Genomic DNA, 17,334 nt, shown 5'->3' with positions numbered 1-17,334 from the left:
CAACACTAGGCGGGAAGAAATTTTAATTTTAAATTGCTATTTTTATGATTAGTCCACTAAACTATACGGGTTTACCATTTCTATGAAAATTATTTAATGCCCTCCCATATCTAATTCAATGATTTATTATAAAAATGTTATATATCATACTTGATAAGCAAGAAAACTAGAATAATAAATGCAAATAAACTTTATATTTTTTATTTATCCGTCAGCAATTTAATAAGTTCGCCCACAACCTTAACATTAATGCTATTGCCCAGCAGGCGGTATTTTTGGCGGTTCGTTGTCTCTGCGGGAAAGTCGAAATCCTCTGGAAAACTCATTAGACGAGCCACTTCGCGAGGTGTGAAATATCTTAGTTTAACTTGATGCAGAAGATCCAAGCGTTGCTGCAGGACTTCCTCCGATTTCACAGCATCCTGATTGTTTTCGTCGATTTCCCTGACCAACTCGAAGATCCTATGGGATTCCGATTCCGAGAGCGGTGTAAATGCAGATCCGGTGCCCTCGGTGTAGTGGGTGTAGCCCTTGGTGAAGCACATGGATCTGCTTTGCGTGGGATGAATTATGTCCATGACCAGAACCCTTTTGGTTAAGACATCATCGGGCACTAGAAATCCGGGGGATACATTTTCCTCTAGAATCTCGGAGATTTGTGAAAGCTTTTGATCCTGGGCTTTGCTTCCCGGCATTTCCTCCCAGATTTTTCCGCCCGGAAATGGAAAGTCCTGATCTTTGCGGGCAATGCAATAGTATCGATATCGGGTATTTGGAACATTAAATTGCGTGGGCGTGAGTATAAACTCCCGCCAATGGAATCCCGACTTCTCCAGCGCCTCAATGAACTGATTTCTCGCCTGCGAGCTCTCGAATCCCTTGACGTTCTCCATGAGGATGAACCGGAGGTCCTGGCACTCCGGAATGAGGCCACAAAGGTGAGTAAGTGCGTCGGATCGCTTGTCCTCCGTGTCCCTTTGCAATCCCTGGCGGGTGTGCGGCTGGCAGGGCGGGGACATCAATAGCACGTTGGCCCGCAGCTTCCCGACCTCCTTTACGCTCAGACTCTGGATATTCCTCGTCTTTACGACATTACTGCCGTAATTATGCGAATAAACCGCATTGGCCACCGTGTTGACATCCAAGGCGGCCACTATTTCACCTTCCAGTTGCGCATCTGAGGGGGAATCTTTTAGTTTTCTATTTGTTATATTAGTATTATATTTAACTCACATTTAAATGCATAATGCATGCCGCCAATACCGCTGAATAGTTCTAAAACCCGAAAAGCCATTTCAATTCCTTATTTTTGTTTACAAACCGCACGTTTTGACTGGGACGTTTTCCAACACTGCACCCAGCAGGTTGTCGACGTTTCCGCGCGAATGGTTTCGTCTTAAGCAGAAGAAGAAGAATATCAACACGTGCCGCTTGCATTTTTAGAACTCTTCTCCTAATTTAACGTAAAATGATTAAAATAAAGCGTAAGCCAGCTCCTCCACCGGTGGAACAGGACTCGGACAGCGACTCCAGCTGGGACGAAGAGGAGCCGCAGGATGTGGAAATCCAGGAGGGGCCAGTCACCGACAGCAGCGATGAAGAAGAAGCTGCCTCCAGCAGCAAAAAACAGCCAAAGAAGGAGGAAGCTGGTGAGGATCTGGAGGAGGAGGAGGATGAAGATGACGACGATGACGATGAGGAGGACGATGAAGACGACAAGAAGACCCGCATTCCCGTGCTCAATCCCCTCAGCCTGATGCGCAACAAGGAGCAGCGCCTGGCGCTCTACAAAAAGATGAAGAAGGAGAAGCACAAGAAAAAGATGCAGGAGCGACGTGCCCGTCGCAAGGCAGGCGTTCCCGCCAATCCGGGCCACACCATAGAGAGCCTGCGCGAGAAGGACCAGACGGAGGTGTCCAATCTGAACGATTCGGACAACGAGGAACTGCAAAAGGAGCTGGAACTGGATGACTTTAGCTCCTACTTCGAGCGCTCCTACGAGCCCAAGGTGCTGATCACCTTCGCCGACAATCCGGTGACCAAGACCCGGAAGTTTGGCCTCGAACTTTCGCGCATATTCCCCAATGCCCTGGTGAAGATCCGGAACAAGTCGTCGGTGAAGAATATCTGCAAGAGCGCCGTGCGCGAGGAGTTCACAGATGTGGTGATCATCAACGAGGATCGCAGGAAGCCCAATGGGCTGCTGGTCATCCACCTGCCGAATGGACCCACCGCGCACTTCAAGGTGTCCAACGTGAAGCTCACCTCGGACATTAAGCGCGACCACAAGGAGATTACGAAGCACAGACCGGAGGTCATATTGACCAACTTTACCACCCGTTTGGGTCTGACAGTGGGCCGCATGCTGGGCGCGCTCTTCCACCACGATCCCGAGTTCCGCGGCCGCCGAGCGGTGACGTTCCACAATCAGCGAGACTACATCTTCTTTCGCCACCATCGCTACGAGTTCTCCAAGGAGGGCAAGCGCGTGAAGCTGCGCGAACTGGGACCGCGATTCACGCTGAAGCTGCGCTCCCTGCAGGAGGGAACCTTCGACAGCAAGACCGGTGACTATGCCTGGATAATCAGCAACAAGCGGCACTCCATGGAGTCGCGTCGCCGCTTCTTCCTGTAGGTAGTTGTATTTCGAGGCATTGTATTTAGGTATATAGAGAACTTAATAAACCAACTGATAATACAAAAGTAATTAGTAATTAGCCACCGCCGGATTGTTTTGTCGGGGATAAAGTAAAATACAAATTGCTTAGCCTAATAAATGTGCAACACTCAACAGTTAACCAATTGGCACACCAGGATTGACGACCAGCAACTACATGGTGGGGCACTGGGGACCGGGAGCGCCGGCAGCCACGGCGGTCTGGGGATCCCCGAAGGGCAGGTCGCCGCCCGTCTCGGCGAGAATCTCTGCCGGCGGCTGGCCGTAGTCTTGCAGCCTGCGCATGTCGTCCAGCACCACGCGGAACTTTTCGCGCTTGACGGCGGCCGAATCCTCGGCCTTCTCGCTCTGTAAATGCCCCTCGATCACCTTGTACAGCTCCATTTGCTTCTGGTATCTGTAGATATGGAGGTTTAACTAATGATCTTATTTCTGGGATTTGTTATTAACATACCTCTCCTTGTCCTCGGCCGACAGCTTGTCGTCGTTCTCCTCGAGGTACTTGGGGTACTTCTCCAGCAGCTCGCGAATGCTGGGCAGCAGAATCTCCGCCGACAGCAGGCTCTGCATCATGCCCTCCATGAAGGGCAGGAACATGTTTCCATCTCCCTCGCCAGCGGCCTAAATAAAGGATTCATTAGCATTGGGGAGCAAGAACCATGATGGATGTAACATACCCCGTCCAGATTCAGGGAGCCAAACATGCTGGCTATGTCGTTCTCCGAGGCGGGAGCGGTCAGGTTCTCGGAGCCCTCCTGCAGGCCCTTGAGTGCCTGGGAAATGCTATCGGAATACTTGGAGACATCCTCGTCGGTGGCCGAATTCTCGCCGCTCAAGGTGAGCGCCGCCGCCTCGGCCATCTTCTTGAAACCGGCCATGATCTGGTCGGGATCCTGGGGCAGGGGCGGGATGTCGCCACTGGGCGTGTTCGGGCCTCCAAACAGAGTGTTCATGCGATCGGCCAGCACCTTGGCCTGCTCACTGAAAAAGCGGATTGCAGGTTGCAGGTCAGAATACAAAGTTCAAGTGCCTGCAATTCCGCAGTGGACTTGACTCACATGAAAAATGCATCGGGATCCTCGAAGCCCTCGGCTCCTTCGGTGGTCGCCGCATCCGAGGACGAGGCCTTCTCCTGCTTGTCCCCCGCACCACTTTTGTCGAAATCCTGCAGAGCACCTGTGCGGATGGAAAGTGGAGGAGGACCAGGTGGCCATTATGTAAGGCGTGCGAAATGGATCTCCAAATGGTTAGCCGGCTTGTACTCACTGTCCAGCAGGTCGTTTAATTCATCGCCGTTCTTCTTTTCCTCGGACATTGTGTAATTTCGGGCTGCTTTTACCTGATTTCGAGGTGGGTGGGAAGTGGTAAAAAATAAAGACCCGTAAAAAAAAACCTCGATGAGCTATGTATCGATGTTTTTTGCGATATTTTTTTAATGTCCTCTTGCTATCGATGTTTTGCAAAAAATCGGCGCCTAAGTTTGAAAGTGCTTGATATCTTTCCTACAGCTTATTGTTCCGAGAGTTTTAACTTTCGCATTAGAATTTCTTATCGAAAATGCTAATCCAGCTAGAAGGATTCGGAAAATTATTGGGAATATCATCAAAATATTATACAATGATTAAATTATACAATCCCTAAATTTTGTAAGGATATGGAGAAAACTATAAACAGATTTGAGAATCAATAGGAAGCACTGGTTTTCCAGATAAATGGAAAAATATAAGATTTATAAAAGAATATTTTTATCATTTTATTGACTTCAAATTATACCACAATTTTTGTTATTTTAAAAAATATTATGTTTTAAAAGTAAGAGTCACGATGTTTTCATCCGATGTATCATTAATATATAATTTTGGATGGCTAATACACATCTATTTTTAAAAAAACCTTTTTTTTTGTTGTGAAAAACTTTCCACAATCTTTCTGTCGTTAGATTTTAACAAAATTATAAAATCTTAATTGCTAATTTAAAGAAATCAGGATGGATATTGTATTAAACAATTGTTAAAGAACTAAAAGCTGAAATTCCGGATTTATAACCTAAATATCCTAACTACATATAAGCTAGGTCTAAAAGCAAATAATAAACGTCCATTTCAATCACTTAAATATCCCTCTGGCCAAACAAGACGAAACAATCCAAGGACATTAGTCGAAGATTATCTAAAATAATCACGCAAAATATTTACGCTTCTTCTGCGAAACTCTCAGCCAATCTCCCCGGGAATTGCACCTTGCTGTGCGCGGACGGAGATCGGCGACCAAACTGCGACCAGAACCCAAACCGCACATACTATGTGGCAATGAGTGGTGAGGGGTCGCAAATCCATCAAGGTCACGGCGCGACGCTGATGCGCGACCAATTACGAAACCAGAACGTCACACCCATGGACGGGACACATGGATTTTGCAGTAGGGAGTCCACTCCCGCCCGAAGGTCATCTCTCCGGAGGAACCCCGCCTGGTTTTTCGATTCCTCTCATATGGTCAATTGGCTGGGCTGGGCTCTTTTCGACTTTAACCGCACGGTTTACCAAAAGAGCAAAACGAATCTTCGATTCGGTACGCCCACGCAGCGAAGTATTGTGGTAAATTTTGTGTTTTTTTCTTCCACTTGGGGCGGAGTTTTCTTCGGGTTCCCGGTTCCCTGAAAGTGCCCAGCATGGGCGGAGCTTCGGCTGAAATATAATGCATAATTTGGTGTTTTATTTGCGGCTTAGGGTGGGCGATGCCGCCTTACACTTTCTGTAGAAATATGGAAATTTTACTTTTTATGGGGTGTAATCTCAAACCCTTTAGATTTCACTAAAAAGGGTAATTTCTTTTTAGGAAATATATATTTATTTAGAATAAAAATATACAAGACATATGGTTTAGTTTTCTTTTCTTTTTAAATGCAAAACAATGGAATATCTCGTCCAATTTTTATTTTCCAAGAACCGAAGCAGTTCAAAAAGTCAAGACAACCGTCAAAAAGTCAAAACAAAAGTCGAAAACGTAAAAACCCCTTCGCTGGCCAAAACAATAGATCTGGGCCACACTCACACCCGATCCCAATAAACCGGGACTCGCTCTTTTTTGACATAATTTTTAAGGTTCATCATAAAATTGTTTATTCGGATATAATCGGTTACTGGAGTTTGAATTTACCTGCGCTTGATGTACTTCCTTAGAAGAGAGTTAGAACGGAACCCGAGATCCTAACCGTCATAAAATATACATCAGCATCCTCATCCTCACTGGCATTTCACTTCCTCCCTGAACGCACACATTTTTTCAGGAACTTTTCGAGGATTGTGTGTATAACCTTTCCATATATTGGCTGCGATTTCACGGTCGCTGATCGCAGCGCTATTTTTTTCCGACTTTTCCGTATCCTTCCAGCGAAAGAGGCGCGATTTTATGATCCACTGATCAGGCAATAATGGATTCCGCGATTGTTCGGTAATGGCAATGATTGCGGTTTTATATGCACATCGTTAAGGTTGTCGATTCTGGCGTGTGACTGCATTTAATATGATGGTGAAGTAATAAAAATAAAATTTTAAAATTAAAATATTAAAAATTTAAATAAATGAAAACAATAAATACTAAAGTAATGTTAGTTTTCTGTATCTCACTGACTCGAGATACTTTTTAAGAATCTTTTTAAATTTTTTTAGGTCTCTTACAATAATTAAACTTTTAAGTAATTTATGAAAATTTTTAAAACGAATGAAAAATTTATTGGTTTGTAATAACTTATTACTACACAGAGAAAATTATCAAAAGTTTTAGGTGCAAAATCTGGGGTGAAACATTTTGAAAAGTAAAACGCGTGATATGAATTTTATTTTACTTCGGATTTTTAAAACGTTTTCATTTTTATTTTCAAAACGTTGTTACACGTTTTTACGTTTTTTAAAACGTCGTAACATTAATAAAGTAATATATGAAATATATTTATAAATTTATATGAAGTACAGCTCACTATCGCTATTAATATGTTTTCTCTATTTTTGGACAGGATCGCGTTATCTTTTGATATTTTGTCCATACAAATTGCGATTACAAGGCTGGCAGATATTCCTGGAAAACTGGGAGTTTTTCTTTGAAATCCTTCGACCAAAAAAGCCGGCAAAGACAACTGCTCGCAGCTTTCCAAAAGACGCGATACCCATTTCCATTTCCATCCACCATTGCGCAATGGGGCGAGCTCTTCATGCTCTGACACCCATCGCTCTCCATCAAAGAGCCCATGCAAATGAGCCCTTGCGTCTGTCGCACGTTTCCTCGAGGGGATTGGGGCGGGCGGTCGTCTGCTCCAGATGATGTGGGTTGATGTGGCTGCCCCTGGTCGCTGTTCTGTTTGATTAAGCGGAAATTAAGTGTGCGTTACGGTTGCAGCCTCCCAATTCGCCATGCCCTGACTTTTTATCATGAAATGCAGCACATATTTTTTATGTTCCTCGATCGATAAGATATTTTACAAATTTGGAACACTCGCTGATGTGACTTTTATGCAACTGCATCTTGTTAATGCGGTTGAAAAATTTCACATAATTAAGACCAATGCATAAAACTAATTTAAACTAAACATTTTAAAAAGGTTCTACAAGTTTTGGGCATTAGTAACAGCCCCAAAACAACATTTTTTTTATTCAAAATTTCTTAGCTTAATACATGTTTTACATTTTCAATAAACTCCTTATAATATCCTAATAATACAACGAAAAAAAAGATCACAGAAACTAAACTATTCGTACTTAAATTTTAACCTATTGATTTTAAAATATATTTAAATAAGATGAGTATTATATTAATACTTTCGGGAGTGTAATAGTTAAACTTTCGGTATAAAATATAATACAATTTTAATATAACGAGTATTAAAAGTTAAAATATGTTTTTTTTGATGTGGTCGTTATTAGTATATTTCTTATATGTTTATTTTAATTAAAAGGTATTATATTAAATGCATCAAAATAAAACCATTAAATGAATATGTTAAATTAAAATGCTGATCAAAACCCATGTAATCTTTGCTCACATCCTCAACAATATAAACGTCAGGACTAATGTATAAATAATCACAGGCTCTGGAAATCATTTTCCATTTGCAATGCATTTTTTAATAGAAAACGCAGCCCAGGGCCAGTGATTAATGAAACAATTGAATAATATTATTTAAATTCGCATACATCCGATGCGAGCCGTGGCGAATGGACAAACGCCGCCGAAGAGAAGATCCCCAAGCCCAGAATCCAAAATAAAAGAGTCGAAGACCCAAGAGATGTGAGAAAAACGCCACCCATTTTGTGGACTCTACTCCAAGAAAACTAATGATGTTCTTCGATCCACGATCGATGCTGATCGACTACAAAGCAGAGCAATTACAAATCGGGGAACTGGACAACAGGTTGCTGGCTGATGGATGGATGGAGGTGGATGGCGATGGGAAATGTGGATGTGGATAGAGATGGCGGTGGAGATGGAACCACTCGACGGACCCGGGCCGGAAAACAAATTAATCTTGTTGACGTCGCGGCCTCGTCACTTTCTTCGTCAGGTCGAGGGCCCAGGTGTTTGATCTCGACCTGATGCTGATGCTGATCTGCTGTTGGACAACGATGGGTTGCGCCTACCTTTGCGCCTTCTGTTTAATGATCAATTTGTTGGCCTCCGTCTCAGATGTGTGCCGACAGCGTTTAGCGGACGATTGGCTGGGATTGTTTTGTTTGGGCTCCGTTTGTTGTGCCCCAGGCTAATGAGTTTCTCGAAAGTGGGAGTATGTGGCAGGGGCTCCCCTTTCGGCCCCGGGATAAGGAAGCATCCCTGAAGGCACTACGCTGTACTGCATGACCTGCGAAATTTCCGTCAGACTGTGCGTCGTCTAAATACACAGGAGGATAATCCTTTTGAAATAAAGAAATTATATAAATTATCATGTAACATCGGTAGTTTTTTAAATATTTAAATTTTTATGTATTAAACTTCTTCTAGTTTTACTTTCCTCGAGTGAATTTACAATTTACCTTTTGCCATTTTAATAGTAATTTTTTGAATAGTGGACCATTTTTTGTGGAGAATAACTTTCCAAATTTGAAATGGAAGCAGGAACCGTAAATAACAGTTATTTGAGACTTTTATTTTAAAAAGACTACTGTGATATTTTGTTTTAAACGTCAAAAATAACACTCTTTTTTCTCTTGTCCACAAAGCATATGCATTTCAACAAATCTGGAAAGCAAATGAACTGTTATTTGTCTATGTCTATAAAGTGCATAAAAGCCAGTAAAATGGTTGATAAAAAATTGAACAAATCTCAGTAGGCCTTTTAAAATAAAAGTCTCAAATAACTGTTATTTACGGTCCCTGAATGGAAGTGGATAGAATAGAATCCATTACCCAAATGCAAAGCTGTAAATTACTAAGGAAATATCAGTATGTAAGATATCTTTCGAGTAAGACCTGTATAAAATTAAATAATAAAAACTTTAAATGATCATATAGAACTTTGTAACAGAAACTTTATATTTCATTTCCTTAGCTTAAATTAAAAAAGTTTTTTGGATGAATGTGCATAATTGTGGAATCAGGAATTGTGTGCTGCATTTCCAGCAGAGTGTTTTCCCTGAGTGCATGACGAATGCCGTGCGGTCGGAGTGCCAAAACCATACGATTGTGGGCAGGGGCGCGAAGTTTCCGCCGATCGAGAGCCATATGAAAGATGCTAATTTGAGGACAAAGCAGTTCTGCGGAAGCCACCTCGCGACCCACAAACAACTAATGCCTTCAATTAGCCCGGCTAAACTGCTACCAAGAGCAAGGGTTAATCGCCCGGAGATCGGGAAAGGCCCTCAGCTTTCCGCCCCCTTTTTTATACGGTAGGCGTGGGCTGCGTTAAGCCGCAGCATTTTTTTCTCCGGCATTTGGGTTATGGGCCATAACTACCTGGGATTCCTTGGCCCGGTTTAGCGTGTCCCACCCAAATGCCATGCCAAATCGTTTACAAATGTTGATCAATAAAACGTCCGAGTGTAATGCGATTATCCGCTATAATCGGGCGATCAACACTCGAGAACTTTTCCAAAATATTTGAAAAAGTCAACTGCCGATCTGCGGGATCCAGGATGCAGATTGCAGGCTGGCCAGGATCCAGGACCTAAGCTGGTGCGACTTTCCCTCTAATCTCGCACTTTGCCGCTATTTGTTTGCATGCTTTAGCGGGGATTTCGATTTACGATCGCCTCGGACTCCGGCAAAAACTGTGCTCGGGAGTTTCAGAGCTCTGTTTTTGGGATGGGCCGTGACCAGGGGGACTCTTTTGACTCGTATTTACTAAAACTTACTGCGGATTAGGAAAAAGTCAATCGCCGCCTGCCAGTCTGTCGGGCTAGTGGAAATATTTGAGGATCAGAGCAAAACCCGAGGATCAACAGTGGGCTTAGGATTTAAACAAGAAATTATGTTTAAAGGGGTACATAAAAATAAAAACTAAACTAAAAACAGATTTCGGGGTTAAGAGATAATTATTTAAAGAAATAAAAACTTTATTTTGACAAAGTTGAAAAAAGAAACATTTAAAAATAAGCAGAATACTTACAAATTTAACAATGAATGTATGAAAATTTCTTTTTGCTTATATAATGGAAACTTAAAACTAAATTTGAGGATGATTTATTACACTCCACAATTTAATATGAAGAACGTTTGAAATTTAATCCTTTTTAAAATTTCTAACTTAGAAATAAAGCTAAAATAGTTTTTTAGAATCTTTAGTTTGGATTTAAATACAAGGAAAAAGTAACTAAGGATAATATATGGCGCATTAGACATGGCACGATATGGTACGTTGAGATATTCTGTCCAGAATTCCCTAATTTCAAGAAATCATGGCTCTAAATAGTTCATTATCTAAGCATCCCGTAGTGCGTTCTACGAGAAGAGCCTTCTGTGGGCTGTGGGCAGAAGAAGAAATGGAAATTCGTTGCACACCGCAGCATCCAACAAGCAGCGAGCAGAGCAAAAACAACAAACTTAAAGGGCCTGATAAAGACATTAGAGTCAGGGAACGTGAAACAATCAAGGCCGTTCCAATGTGTGACAACAGACCGCATTACGTCCGGCCAAAGCGAATCGATTGCCAAACACAAGCAGCAGCAGAAATTTAGAGAGAAAAGTTGGGAAAAAATAGGTACTGTTATTCTAAAGACTTGGACATACCTTTTAGTAACCTACCCGTCGATTGTTTTATGAACTCTTTTATACAGTTTTATTTAACTGCACTTTATTTCACTTTAAGGGTATTTTACAGTTCATTATCTTGAAAAATTAAAAACAATATTTGTTACACAACTTTACACTCCTGTCTTACATTTTAGTGAATGCAAAATTAAGTAAAACTATTTTTTCTTTTAGAACTTTTACAATTTTAAGATTACAATTATTTTTGCAATATTGTTATATTATTTAAAGTTTAATTGTTTAATTATGGATTTTTTGTTTGGTCGCTTTTGATTTTTACACTGTATTATAAATATTGTTATCCAAATTTACAAAAAAATTTTGGAATGGCTCAAACTAATAAATGGCTCCAGTAAATTAAGTATTTTAATTAATCTAAAATAATTTAAATAGGATGTAGGTACCAAAAATTAAAAAAATATAGCTTTACAAATGTTCCAAACATTACCAAAGATATATTTACATATATATTTACATTTTATAGAAATATAAAATGTGTGATTGTCGTAAAATTGGGAATAAATAAAAGACACAATCTATTCAAAGTTGCCATCGATTATAGAGCCATTTGTTTGCATCGACTAAGCGCACGAGTCTCTCGAGGCAGGTCCTCCAAATCAAAGGCGATCCTTTTCTTGGAGGTTCAGTTTCGCAGGTACGAGAGATCTGTTGGCGAAAGTTGACGATCACGAGGAAGATTTTCATTCATAGCACCCTGGGTGGCATCATAAAAAGTCTCTTAGCATCCTTATTCTTTGCACGGATGTGTCTTCATTTTCCCGCTGTCCGATTCGTGGAAATGCGAGCGAAGCTGACTCGCTGCGTTTATGGCACCGATGCCTCCTACTGTTTCCTGCTTTTCAGCCAGGTCCCTTCTCTTCACAAAATCCCGATCCTGTATCGCCTTTTTCCAAGTGTTGATAGCGCGAAATTAGCGTTATATGAGTTGCCTTTTCAGCGCTCATTGTCTGGCTAAATTGTGAAATCAACAAAGATCGAATCGGATTGGGAATCGATCGAGAATAGAGGCGCCTCTTTAACTCTAAAGTTGATATCCTGCCTGCTCCAATTGAAATACTTAGCTTCGAATACTGGTTTTGCCATCAAGGCCATCGGCTCAAGGTCGTCAGCGATTTTTGCTATCCTGCCAGGCGAAAATGTGTGGATTCGTTACTGGGGTGCCTGGTACTCCGAACTCCTCCCGTTGGGTTTGCTTAACCAAACTCCCAACGGGCAGCCGCACCGAGCAGTAGAAACCCAACCTTTGTTGCCCTGCGGCCTCCGTTGTCCTTGATCTATAGCTGTATCTGTATCTGGGAACTGGATCTGTATCTGGATACGGATCCGAGCCAGGAGGATGCGCATTCGTCACGTCTCTCTGGGCCAATTTCCTCGCTGGCGTTTCGACCATCGGGGTCCATCATTAATTCTCCCAACACTTGGCGCTCTCTATTGTTCGCTGGTTTTCGGTTTTTCGTAGTTGTCCCGCTCAGCGCTTTCTTTTCCAGCGGTTTTACTTAACTTCTTTTTGAGGGTCTCTGTTGCGTGAAATTCCATAATTAATCAAACTCATGAGAGCCCATAGAATAGGGTCGCAACGATGCCATCACCTTGAGCACCATAGCATAATGGTTTCAAAAGCGTGACAAGGATATGGTTATGTGGATAGGATGTTTCTAACCCTTATGTTGAATGTTTTATGGGGAAATAACTAACAACCACTGATCAATATCACATGTTAATATGGCAGTCGAGTCGCGATTATCACTAAAGCTCTATAATTATTTTCGTGATCTTGCTTTTTTCAAAATTTTTTGTATTTTTCTTCATAAGGTATGAAGAATTAAATATATGCAATGCAACTATGGCCGATTCTTTTCTGTTCCATAAGTTTAAACTTTCGGCTACAGTGTACAATAAATAAGAAAATTAAATATCTTATCCTTGTCTTTTAAAATCACAATAACTTTGTCGAAAAGTAAATATCTTGCACATTCATCTATTTAATTAAATTTCTATTAATTTGGAATTTTTAAACATTTTTTAAAGGCTCTTTCTATAATATATCCTAGCACAATATTGTTGTATTAAATCGCCTTTTGCCCGGTTCCGATTGATATCTTAAACTGTCGGAAAAATGCCAGCTCTCAGGCCCTTATAAATGAAAAGCCCTAATGAGGTATCAATAAAGGATATATTACGCTTGTAAAGGGTGTTAAACGCGTATTCGATTGCATTATGAGTTCCAGTGAATATCTAATTTGATTTCCAGGGTCAAGTGGAACCCAAAGAATATCTCAGGGCAAGAGTAACCTTTTAACTTTTCTTTTTAATTATTTAAGATGATCATCTTAAGATGACTTGTAATAGGCGTGTAATTGTAAGTCATATCCTTAAAACGAGGTGTCAATAAAGGATATATTACGCTTGAAATGTGTATAAAATGCACTTGATTTCATTGGGTCTGCCATTTAAGAAAATGTTTAATTTCAGGAAACCAGTGAAACCTCCCGAAAAACACATAATATAAGCTGAATTATGCCCAGGATATAAATCGGCAATGCCAAGGAGCTTGTGTAAAACTGGGGTTCCCTTGTTCTCGTACACCCCATCCAAAGTTATTTCTTTCTCTTCCCCATTCCACAGCGTTTTCCCAGTTGAGACGCCCCCCGGTGCCGAGCGAGATGGGTGCTATAAGGCCCGATATCTGACAAAGAGTGCCAGAGCGAGAAACAGCGGCTGAGAGCTCTGCGATTGGTCCGCGTGGTGGTTACCTGCCAAGTGGCAATGGGATATGGCCGACGTCTGGGCCGGGGCTTCACAGAAAGGCAACGATCTTGGCCGACGTTCGGATGGTGAAGTCAGTCAGGCACAGACTGCGCAACGAGTCACATCACATCTCGTCTTCGTCTTCGTCTTCGCCTTATCGAGATTGCGCACTATACTATTCCATATTCGAACTGAAACTAATCGGTTAATCAACACCTCGCAACGCTTACTTATGACTTTGACAGAGTGTCCGAAAATCGTCTAGAACTAAAGTGATACGATAACCGAGTGATACACGAACTCCAAGACTGAGTTACCGCCGGTTTTGTGCCGGGACAACTTCGCGGATCTTGGAGCTCCAGAAACTATGACCGTAACCGCCTTTGCTGCCGCCATGCACAGACCCTTCTTCAATGGATATTCTACCATGCAAGGTAAGTGTCTGCTGTTTCTTTGAATTTAGATCTTGAGATCGAAGAATCATGGGATTAACCCCAAGATCAAGTTTCGAATTCTTCTGAGATTATTTTAAAGTTCCCACCTTCTCAAACAGATGATATCTTAAATATCTGAAGATTCTTTTTCAATAACCCATCGTTTAAATATATTATTGAGATTTCAGAGCTTTATCTAAAAGTTCAAAGATCTTAAAACTTTTTAACTTATATTATAAGGAGACATTCCTATCTCGCTTTACCTAAACACCTCACAGATATCTTCTTTTAATATATTTCTAAGATTTCAGAGCTTTATCTTAAAGTTCAAAGATCTTCAAAAGTCATCAAACTTCTCAACTTCATTATTAGGAATCATTCCTATCTCGCTTTTCTTAAACATCCCAAATATCTCGTTCTCACTGATCCCTTTCCAAACTAAGAGTCCCTCAAAACGACCTCAGTTGCGATCCAAGGCCGTCGGCAACTCTCTAATGGCCATTAGTTGGCCCGGCGGGAGAGTCGCGCGCCTCTGACCTTCGACCTTCGCTCCGAGTTTCCCTCTTCCCGGGAAGTCAACTCCGGTCGAAGTCGGAGGTGTCGTAAATCAAGTGACACGCGCTCCGCGCTACCTAGCAAATTGGAAAAGCCTCTAAAATTTCCATTTCCTCTTGCTTCCATTCCAGACATGAACAGCGGCCAGGGGCGCGTCAATCAACTAGGTGGAGTCTTTATCAACGGTCGTCCTTTGCCCAACAATATTCGCTTGAAAATCGTCGAGATGGCCGCCGATGGCATCCGACCATGTGTGATCTCCAGACAGCTGCGCGTGTCTCATGGCTGCGTATCGAAGATCCTGAATCGCTACCAGGAGACGGGCTCCATTCGGCCGGGAGTGATTGGTGGCTCCAAGCCGAGGATAGCCACGCCCGAGATCGAGAACCGGATTGAGGACTACAAGCGTAGCAATCCCGGAATGTTCTCCTGGGAGATCCGCGAGAAGCTCATCCGCGAGGGAGTCTGCGACAGGAGCACAGCGCCCTCGGTCTCAGCCATTTCCCGCCTGGTGCGTGGCCGAGATGCTCCGCTGGACAACGAACTCTCCTCCGCCTCGGAATCCCCCTCGGGTGGTGGTGTCACCAAGGCCTCCAGCTCCTGCGGCTCGGATGTATCGGGTGGCCATCACAACGGCAACAACAAGCCCTCCGATGAGGACATCTCCGACTGCGAAAGTGAGCCGGGAATCGCTTTGAAACGCAAGCAACGCCGCTGCAGGACCACCTTCTCCGCCTCCCAGTTGGACGAACTGGAGCGCGCCTTCGAGCGGACTCAGTATCCGGATATCTACACCCGTGAGGAGCTGGCCCAGCGCACTAATCTCACCGAGGCTCGCATCCAGGTGTGGTTCAGCAACAGGCGGGCTCGTCTCCGCAAGCAGCACACCTCGGTTTCGGCTCCCGGAGTCGCCGGGGTAACCTCTGGAGTAACCTCCTCCTCCACCACCCTGCCCAGCGTGGTCTCCACTGGAGTGCCCAGCATGGCGCCGCTGGCCATGATGCCCGGCTCCCTGGATGCCATTTCCTACCAGCAGCAATACGATTTCTACGGCACTCACGCCAACATTTCCGTAACCGCCGGAGGAGCTGCCATGGCTCCCAGTAGCAATCTGTCGCCGGGAATCACGACCACACCGCCGCACCATCATCAGTTTTATAACCCCAGCGGAAATACCGCCAGCTATATAATGCCGGGGGAGCAAGGCAACACCACACCCACTGGAAACATCCTAGTGTCCAGCTATGACACCCAATTGGGATCGGTTTATGGAGCGGCTGAGACGGATGCCCACCAGACAATGCCGCGCAACGAGAGTCCCAACGAGTCGGTGTCCTCCGCCTTTGGCCAACTGCCGCCCACGCCCAACAGTCTTTCAGCGGTGGTGAATGCAGGAGGAGTAACTACCTCCTCGACAGTCGATCCCTCGCAGTCGCTGGCCAATGCCAGTGCTGGAAGTGAGGAGCTATCGGCTGCGCTGAAGGTGGAATCGGTGGATTTGGTGGCGGCCAGTCAGTCCGGTCAGTTATACGGCGGTTGGAGCTCCATGCAGGCGCTGCGTCCCAATGCCCCACTCTCCCCGGAGGACTCGCTGAACTCCACCAGCTCGACGAGCCAGGCCTTGGATGTGACCAGCAGCCACCAGATGTTCCATCCGTATCAGCATGCCCCGCAATATGCCGCATATCCCTCGGCAACCGGCCATCACTCGCATCCGCATCACGGACATCCACATGCGCCACATCCGCACGCCCATCCGCATGCGCATCCGCAGTACGCTGGCGCACATCCGCACTATCCGCCACCCAATTCGTCGGCACACTTTATGCCGCAAAACTTCAATGCCGCCGCCTTTCCATCGCCCTCGAAGGTCAACTATGCAACGATGCCGCCACAGCCGTTCTATCACTCCTGGTACTAAGCGCCAAGGATCCTCCACCTCCAGGAGCAGGTGTCACCAGATCCCAGGGACAAGTCGCCAAAGATGTACATAAAATATACATGATGTAGCTCGGGGGAGAAGCATAAAAATAACATTTTTGTGTATGTGGGGCAGTACAGACATTTTCCATGTGGGAAAACCTCTGACAGACTCGCCCCGAAAATAGTTCCAATTTGTAGACCTAAGTATCTAGTATCTAATATAGTTAAGAGGATAAGTAAGCCTAAGTAGCAAGTGCCTTGAAAATAAATATATATTTATCACGTATTCCATGATCTTTCACTCGAAGTCCTGGCCATTCAGCAGCCTTGACACGCTTCTGTTCGCAGCGGGAAATGGGAAATCCTCTGGGCCATTAGAGCCTTTAAGTAGCTGCGCTTTCCACGGACCTGGCTGGAGATCTCAACAGTCACCCCGGGGAACTGCTCCTTCTCCTTCTCTCGGAACTCCTGATCAAGCTGTGCGAGGGGTCGTTTAGTTTCCGGAAAAAGAGAAAACTCCTGAAATAAAAATTATTCCATCAGTTTAGCAGAGCGAAGACAACTCCAACCAAGGTGTTAATTGCCCCCTCGATTCCAGAGTAATTGCCTTCGTTCGGACTTACCTCAAATTCACACCTCATCCTTTAAGATCGAGAATCGGCCCATCCTACGTGTCCGCACGAATGGCAATTAATGAAGTCATTATCCTTGAGTCCTCACCTCCAGACAGCTCAGACAGCCTAA

The 17,334-nt window shown here is 43.8% G+C and overlaps 4 protein-coding genes across 5 annotated transcripts; 2 read left to right on the top strand and 2 right to left on the bottom strand.

The window, feature by feature from the left end:
* Positions 1-177: 177 nt before the first annotated feature.
* Positions 178-1,346, bottom strand: Mt2 (methyltransferase 2). Its single transcript, XM_017156511.3, has 2 exons — positions 1,234-1,346; positions 178-1,177 (listed from the first exon to the last, which is right to left on the bottom strand). Exons 1-2 carry the CDS (start codon positions 1,292-1,294, stop codon positions 201-203), a joined length of 1,038 nt encoding a protein of 345 aa, XP_017012000.2. The 5' UTR covers positions 1,295-1,346; the 3' UTR covers positions 178-200.
* A 39-nt stretch (positions 1,347-1,385) lies between these two features.
* Positions 1,386-2,646, top strand: LOC108067476 (probable ribosome production factor 1). Its single transcript, XM_017156510.3, has one exon. It carries the CDS (start codon positions 1,469-1,471, stop codon positions 2,633-2,635), a length of 1,167 nt encoding a protein of 388 aa, XP_017011999.2. The 5' UTR covers positions 1,386-1,468; the 3' UTR covers positions 2,636-2,646.
* Positions 2,647-2,707: 61 nt separating this feature from the next.
* On the bottom strand, positions 2,708-5,282 carry Pex19 (peroxin 19). Of its 2 annotated transcripts, XM_070211507.1 has the most exons (6): positions 4,873-5,282; positions 3,944-4,016; positions 3,736-3,853; positions 3,355-3,658; positions 3,132-3,298; positions 2,708-3,074 (listed from the first exon to the last, which is right to left on the bottom strand). In XM_070211507.1, the coding sequence occupies exons 2-6, from the start codon at positions 3,990-3,992 to the stop codon at positions 2,831-2,833; spliced, it is 882 nt and encodes a 293-aa protein (XP_070067608.1). In that variant the 5' UTR covers positions 3,993-4,016; positions 4,873-5,282; the 3' UTR covers positions 2,708-2,830. The 2 variants fall into 2 exon arrangements, with proteins under 2 accessions (XP_070067608.1, XP_017012002.2); XM_017156513.3 differs by lacking the exon at positions 4,873-5,282 and having other exon boundaries at positions 3,944-4,130.
* An 8,503-nt stretch (positions 5,283-13,785) lies between these two features.
* prd (paired) lies at positions 13,786-16,841 on the top strand. Its single transcript, XM_017156538.3, has 2 exons — positions 13,786-14,112; positions 14,799-16,841. The coding sequence occupies exons 1-2, from the start codon at positions 14,046-14,048 to the stop codon at positions 16,586-16,588; spliced, it is 1,857 nt and encodes a 618-aa protein (XP_017012027.2). The 5' UTR covers positions 13,786-14,045; the 3' UTR covers positions 16,589-16,841.
* Positions 16,842-17,334: the final 493 nt, after the last annotated feature.

The sequence above is a fragment of the Drosophila takahashii genome, chromosome 2L (assembly GCF_030179915.1).
Source record: "Drosophila takahashii strain IR98-3 E-12201 chromosome 2L, DtakHiC1v2, whole genome shotgun sequence".
Taxonomy (NCBI): domain Eukaryota; kingdom Metazoa; phylum Arthropoda; class Insecta; order Diptera; family Drosophilidae; genus Drosophila; species Drosophila takahashii.
Note: the sequence above shows the minus strand (reverse complement) of the source record. Positions and strands in the feature narration are given on the sequence as shown.